At 37.2% G+C, this 8,227-nt stretch overlaps 1 protein-coding gene across 1 annotated transcript in view; it reads right to left on the bottom strand.

Annotated features, from left to right (window-relative positions):
* LOC145987866 (uncharacterized) overlaps nucleotides 1-8,227 on the bottom strand; it is a 61,348-nt gene that overhangs the window by 12,954 nt on the left and 40,167 nt on the right. Inside the window, exon 6 of the mRNA XM_083122630.1 lies at nucleotides 6,248-6,398. Coding sequence (XP_082978756.1) covers nucleotides 6,248-6,398 — 151 coding nt within the window. The remainder of the gene's footprint in view (nucleotides 1-6,247; nucleotides 6,399-8,227) is intronic.

The following is an 8,227-nucleotide window of genomic DNA, read 5'->3' as shown; positions in this document are numbered from 1 at the left end:
TTTCAGTGCAATTACCAGTTGCAGGGGGGTGGGGGGGGGAAGGGTTCAGGGTCCCCACTTTCTTTGCCCCAGCACTATGGCCTCTAAATACTAAGCCTTGTCTAGCAAGAAAAGTAAACTCTCCTTGCACCACCCAGTCACCACTAATGGCAATTACAGTTGAAATCTAAGTACTTGTGTATGTGTACAGTATATAAAAATGAAGTAGTTTATCAATTTATAGCTCTTTTGTATGTTGTTTCCTCTCATGATGAAAAAGTGTGTGCCAATTATTTTTTTTCCACCGCTGGTATATACTGCTGATCTAACATTTTATTTAACGCTCTCCTCAGTTTTTATTTACCATAAATTTGTCTCCCTAGTGATTGGATTGCATCTGCAATGCATATAGTGGTTCTGGATCCATTTTAAAATGTAGGTCTAGTCCTAATTAGCCTATCTGTGGATAAAGTGGACTTAAAACAGATCTCAGTTTTCTTCTGCTGTACAGATGTAATGGCTACCAATGTGTTCTTTGGCAGCGGAAAATAACTCGTTTCTTTTCTTCTGAGAAAGCATATCACAGACACATGACAGGAAGAAGAAAAATAATTTGTATTTACAGCATGTTATTTATTAGTTGTCATAGTAACCATGTGTTACATGTATGTGAATGGCTTCCAGGCATTAAAGTTATTCATGTTGAGGGGAATAAACAACGTGGTTGATAATATAAGACGTAAGCGAGTTACTAAAGATATATCCGCAAAACTTACTTGTAAATGTTCTATTAATTTCGGTGGCCTCTGAACTCGAGTTCCCAAGTGGATGGTGGCAGAGGCCATTAACATTAATAGAGCATTTACAAGTAAGTTTCGCGGATATATCTTTAGTAACTTGCTTACATCTTATATATTAAAGTTATGTCGTTATAATTTGAACCTACGTATTTTGTATGTCTTGTGTAAGTTTAGATAAGAAATTACACACAACAAGGCTTACATCTATGGCACAGTCGTACAGGATATTCTTGGTGATTCTTGGTGAGAAGAAGTATGAATAAAGACGTCACAAAGAGTATGCAACAATCAACATTCAAGCATAGGTTTATGCAAAGAGAGATTGCGTCGGCTTGATCAATTTCTACGGTAAGAAACCAAGATTACATGGTTTGTGTATCGTTTACAATAACTGTACAAGGGCAAAGTTTAAATTAGTATGATACGGATTGTGTCTATGATATTGTGATATTAAGTTGTCCATAATTATGAATATGTTCGGTTTTGAATTTATTCTCCTAGTTCCGGCCAGACTCGGAAGAAAGACTATTTAACGAGGTTTGAACAGTCTTGTTTGGCTCATGATGTTAATGAAGCCAGAAAAGTACCTATACATATTTCAGTTACAGGGTCTGAAACTTTCAAAGTGCTTAAGAATATCCTTGCACCTGAACCAGTCGAACGGCAAACATATTTGACGCTCAAGGAAAATCTACTCAAACATTATGGCCAAAGAATGAACAAATTTGTGGAACATTTTAAGTTCAGGCAGTGCATACAAGAAATGCAACACAATTTATGGTACGTGTTAAGCCACAAATACTTAAATGTAGTTTTGGACAGTACTTGCAGGAAGCCATTGTAGAGCAAGTAATTGTAGGTGTTCGGTCTGATGCCATTAGGAAGAAATTACTCTCTGAACCTACATTAGAGTCCAGCAAAATGCCAAGATATTGTGCATCATATAGAATTAATTGAACGGGAAACACAAATGTTCTCACATCGTGAAAAGGAGTGTAGTTCTAACATAGTTGCATTTGTGGGACACAGAAACTTAAACCAGGTTTGCAGTTCTCACAAGCACAGAAAAAGTACTTTGTTAATTCTCATGATAGAAGTGCCAAAGAATGTGATAGATGTTCTAGAACACATGATCCTGGACAGTGTCCAGAAAGATATTCGATATGTTCATTTTGCAAAAAGAAATGTCATTGGCATGTAAAATGCAAGTTTAGGAAAAAGAATGGTGGAGTTGCGAGTAAGACAATCACAACTGACCAAATATCTACGTCAAATATTAAACCTTTAGATGCTATTGTTGGTGAATGAAGCATACGTAATGAATTTCATGGTTTGGAAGTTACGGATTCTAATCCGCCAGAAGATAGCCCTTGCACTATTCCATCAAACAAAGAAAACACAAGTTCAAGATGCGACACTCACTCATTCAAAAGCAAGGAGCGTTAGTTTCAAGCCAAAAACACAAGCTGTAGATGACACTAATGTTCTGGGGTCAGTAGAACCACACATGCTTGCTGTATGCATTGATAAACGGGATACTGGATCCACAGTTGCTCTGTTTAATGATAAGTCTTTCAAACAATTGTTTCCACATCGGCAAACACAATTCACTTCACTAATGTTACGTGGTGTGGATAATGATACGTTAAAGTTGAAAGGTCAAACCTTAGTGGATTTATCATTGAATGATGTATTGTATAAATTACCGCTTATACTATGTGAAGAAGAACTGCACTATCCGTTGATTGGACGTTCATGCCTCGACAGTATTAATCCAGGTTAACACAATGTAAAAATTGTTAACACAATGTAACACAGTGTTGACAAATGAAGGTTCTGAACAAAATAATAACGCAGATATTAATACGAAAATACCAGAAAACGAAGGTTTCAGAGCAGATAATTTATTATCTAGTAAATATGGTAAATTTTCTGATGGTGATCTATCAAAATCCATCACACTGTTTAAAGTTGATAAAGTGAAATCTCAATAACTGAGAAACACGTCTTATTGAAATATAATTAAAATGTTAAAATTAAGTACACAAAGAAAGAAAAGGAGTACTACATATACACCAAAGTTTGCTGTATTGCACTAATCTGTTCTAAATCGTTATTGCAAATTCACAACTTCACGAGAAATAGACATTGAAGGTGCCAGCGGGTGGAAGGGGTACAAGCAAGGTTTACAGGCTTAATCCATTCAGCCAATTCCCTGCAAAAAAAAAAAAAACCATGCTGAACATTAGGAGGTTTATCTCGATCTTATGTTTGATGTAACTCTCGTTTCCCGCTTTATAAGTTTTCTAAACCCCGCCGATGACAAAATTTGCTAGAAGCCTGTCCCGTATGCCATTCGACCTCTCTGTCCCCTCTTCCTTGCTTTTATAGCAGTCTATTCATTCGCCATGCAACCTTGAACACCTGCCTTACGATCGGGGTACAAGTGAACTATTGCCAAAACGATAATCATTCAATGCTGCTTTCTTCAGTGATTTTACACATTCTAAAAGCGTGACTTGGGTGTCTTTGTTGTGCCTCCCCCCACAAAAACCTATGTGGACAATTGAGAACATGGCTCAATCACTATTAACATTTCTTTACCTACGTAATCATTCATAGTAGAACCTGGGGACTTGTTTGGAAAACTTTCCTTTCTTGTCTGCCGGGAGAAGAGTAAGAATAATGTGCCAATCCCGGTAATCCGATATTGGTTCAGGAACGAGTGAAAAAAATCGCTAATCTCCTCTCATAAGAGATAATTAATCTCCAACAGCTGTGCAGGGCCAGTGGCATGCCCAGGATTTTTGAAGGGGAGGGAGTTAAGTATCCTTTTTTTTAGTAGTCAGCCCTAATTTTGCCATCTTTTCCTGCCTACAACGTTCTTTGGAATACTGGGTCAAGGGGGGGGGGGTATGATCCCCACCCCCCACCCCTGGGCAGAGCACTGTGCAGGGCTATGCAGTAATTTACGAAGCAGCCTTCTTTTTAATGCAGCTATCTGCATACGGAACATTGCTCGCGTGTCCCTTACAATACAATAATCCTTTCCCTTTTCTTTCTGCAACTTCACTCAGGAATAAGCAAGCTGCCGACTAAAAAAAACATGAATGCTGTAGTCCAGCTTTTCTTGTCTTCAACAAATGCTTTATCTTTAAAACGTGCAGAACATTCCATTCCGCCACCTGTGCGTTGGTGCCAGTCTGTCTGGAGGGAGGCTGCTACCGGCACCAGTTTTATGTCTAGCTCTTCCAAAGCAGTCCCTTGCCAATATCGCTTCTGAAATTGCGGATAACACAAGATTAATCCTCTTGAACACTAGAGTCAGTGGCATGCCCAGGATTTTCTAGGAGGGAGGGTGGGGGGGGGGTTACTTATACATTTCTTTTTTGCCTCCCCGATGGTGTCGTGGTAACGTCATGGTCTTGTAATCAAGGGGTTCCAGGTTAGATACCCGGTGGAGGCACATAGTGGTTTGGATCCCACTTTAAACTGTAGGTCCATTCCCGATTAGCCCTATGTGCATAAAGTGGACTTAAAACCTTATCGTGTGCCTGTATTCCCGTTGAAGCTGGTGCCTTTGCAACCACGCGCTTTTCAAACTTGCCGCTAGTACAAAAAAATCGTAGCTCGAGAACTAATTATCAGAGAGAAGGAAATTGGTTTTTGTTTTCTTCTTAACCTTTTGGAGCCCAAGGCCATTTTCACATGTAACCCCTTGATGCCCTAACCGATTTTGAGCAAAGTGCAGAGTTTCAATTAAATAAGTGTAGATCGGAGGCTAATTGTCCTAGAGAGATCAGTGATATACTCTTGTACGTGGAATGAACCAGAGATTCAGACTATATAAAATTTATGCAAATTCGGCAGGGGGGAATGGGGAGAACACTCAATATTCCAAAATTTCGGGGGAAAAATGGGGATCCCGCCCCCAAAGAAAAAAGTACATGACAGGGTCGACATGCACATGGAAACTATCACTGACATGTAAGGAAAACAAAAATATTTGCATTATTATTGTATGACCAATGTAACGCGAGTTGTGCTCCCAAAAGGAATGGTCAGCACGCCACTGATTCAAGCTTCATAATGCAGCGGTACCTTGAAATGACCGTAGCTCAGAGGCTAATTGCCCTAGAGATATGAATGATATACCGTTGTACGCGGAACGAATCACAGATTCAGCTGATATAAAATTTATGCACATTCGGCGTATAAATGGAGGGGGAAGGTGGAATCCCCCCAAAAATAATTCTTTTTTTAAAAAAAAAAAAATGAGCACACACCACTCAGAAGATCGCAGAGACTCAGAAGACCTCCAGATAGATATGGGCAGACCAGAGTTTAAAACAAAAATATAAAACTCCAGGAGAAGATGATAGACATATGACAGGAAGAAGAAAAATAATTTGTATTTACAGCATGTTATTTATTAGTTGTCATAGTAACCATGTGTTACATGTATGTGAATGGCTTCCAGGCATTAAAGTTATGTTGTTATAATTTGAACCTACGTATTTTGTGTCTTGTGTAAGTTTAGATAATAAAAGCAGGTCCTTCAGCTCACATTCCATATAGCATTTTTGCAGCTTGCCTGCCCATATTATACAGTGGATTCTCTTTAATTCAAACTTGGGATGATTCGAACAGAAGTTTATCCCCTTTATTCTATCCTTAATGGCATTATGTTTTTGTACTTTAAATTTTGGATAATTCGTACTTTTTTTGTGTTCCCATTGAGTTCGAATTAAGAAGAGTCCACTGTACAACAAGGAATAATTCCCCAACTGCTACATGCAACCACGTGTTCTTACGTACTCAAGTAAAATGCCTGTTTCCCATGATTTTTCACCTTCTATTGGAATGTTCATTGTGCAAAGTGGCAGGGTTCTGACAATAATTGACTGCATACCTATTGTTACACGGGAGGTGTAACATTGGCCTTCGTTGCACAGGAAATAATGGAAAATAATTTGACTGACCTCACTGAGAAGTCATCACTTATCCCCAAATGATGTACGTATCAAAAAAGCCACAAATTGCAGTCATGAAAACAAAATAATACTGACTTTACTGATAATTTTTCTTTGAATGAAAATTTACAACAAAAAAAAAACACCATTTTCCAACCCCGTAAATGGTAAAATACAGTCATTAAAGCTTGTAAAAACTGAAATTAATACTGAGTATTCTCACATTTGAAACAACAGTCTTCAAAGAGTTGAATACTTCTAGAAACTAAAGAATGCTTTCAACAAAGGAACAGGTACAAAATATTGGAAATAAGATAGAAATCTAGAAAAAGGTGATTTTTTTTTTACTTTCGCATATCCAAGTACCATACGTACAACAAAAAAACTTTTGCATCCTTCAAATATGTAATCTTATTTGTAGAGCAGACATTACATGTAGAGCAGACATGGAGTTGGATTGGATTTTAGGAAGACAATATACAATAGTGAACTTACCTCAGCAGCATCTCTCATATCTAGAAGCAACTGGGCTATTATATCATCATTATCATTAATATCATAATCTCTTCTCTTTCTTTTTCGCCATGAGTTTTCTTCTTTCTTCTTCTGAAGCATCACATCAAAATCGGACTGGAAATCTGTATCTCTAAAAATTAGACAACAAAAGCAACTGCTTGAAACATGCAAGGATAAAGAAGTGGTTCTAATGAAGGAATTGTTATTGGATATATACACTATACCTTTTTCAATTATTTAATGTGCAACAAATGCATGTGGAAACTATTGTTTGCAAATTCATTTTAATTACGATTTGGCCAATATGAATTTGGCACTATTGGTTTAAACTTACTACTACTTTTCTCAAGTTCAGAAACCTCACAGGGTACAAAATATTTTCACAGACTTATACGTGCAATTATGAATATTTCAATCACAACTCTGGTAGATTAAAATACAGATGGACTGCTTTATACATAACTCAGTTCTGCATAATTCTGTTTTATACGTAAATTACTGTAGGTCCCGGCAAAATATAATTTAAAAATGTGGTAATTAAACCTCATTTGTACATAATTCAGTGTTATACGCACTAATTTTCATAAACTACAGGTCATATGTACGTAACCAAGCTACAACAATGTCACATAAGTGACAGTTTTAAGTTGCTACTGGTCGGCCATGGACAACAGAAAGAGGAAAAGTTACAATTTTGACCAGAAAGTAAAATTTAGATGGGAAGTGGGTGCTAATCCACAAAAAAGTAAAACTGAAGTAGCTGCAGATTTAGGCATCACTTATACCACACTTTGCACAGTCAATAGTAAAATAAATGCTATTTTATACAATTTTTTAAAATTTGGTAGTAAAACTACAGTACCTACTGTAGTATTTCAGTGTCAAAGTGTTCACTAATAAAGTGGGAAATGTAATGTATTTAAGAATCATACTTTTAGATTCGTTAATTTACCACTTTATGACAGAAATAACCTGCATATATCTTGTTCCTCAAAATAGATACAATTACAGTATTTTAATAATGATATGCCATGGTATCTAAATCTGATTTGTAAGTAATTCTCAGATGCATGTATTGTTTTCTCTTCACCTGGACATAATTATAATTCAGGTTCAACTATATTTACATAAGAACATTTGCAAACATTCTGAATAACTTCAATTGTTACAATGTTCAATCATCTATATCAGTAGGAAATAGTTAAAGAGTTTCAACATCAATATAATTAGTTCATAGTAGTAATGGCCAACCTGAGATATATTTGATTTGATCATTCGAAAATAAAGCAACTCACCTATACTTGCAAACATGTCGTTGCCGTTCTTCTGTATTTAAAAAAGTGATGACTAGTGTGATTTGTGAGCTAACAATTGTATGGGATGTATGTACAGTGCAACCATTATACACTAGATCTTTTACTTTATATTAATTATTTTTCTTTTTATTAATAATTAGTTATTCATTCTCAAACTACACTGGTCAAAAAATTAGGGGAGCAAGTCAGGAACTGCATACACAACTCAGCAAACTGTACAACTATGATTACTTGCCCTCAAGAGCCCTTGCTCTAACAATCCACACTCCAGTGTGGGCAGCAGCTGCTTCAGGGACGATGTCACGATGGATGACTCACAAAAAGTGATACAATGTGGAATGGACCAGCCACATAGGCTCCCCAGTATTTCAATACTGACTGTGAAAGAGTGCATGTGGGCTTGTGTAGTGGACTATTCAATACAAACAATGTTGCAATTTACAAGAATCTATCGCATGTAGAGCCATTGGAAGGAAGGAAGCGGGACAGATGCAAAGGCAGATAACAGAAGCATAGTGTCTCGAAGTGTCATTTCCCATCTGGGGAGACTGGAAATGTACCATGAAAGCCAGGAGAAGGCCATCCACAGGAAAAGACAGCAAGGGACAACTGGTATGTACTGCGACTGACCTGCAATATGAGC

The sequence above is a fragment of the Lepisma saccharinum genome, chromosome 5, assembly GCF_977018435.1.
Source record: "Lepisma saccharinum chromosome 5, izLepSacc3.1, whole genome shotgun sequence".
In the NCBI taxonomy this organism is placed as follows: domain Eukaryota; kingdom Metazoa; phylum Arthropoda; class Insecta; order Zygentoma; family Lepismatidae; genus Lepisma; species Lepisma saccharinum.
This window is presented reverse-complemented; position numbering and strand designations above follow the sequence as displayed.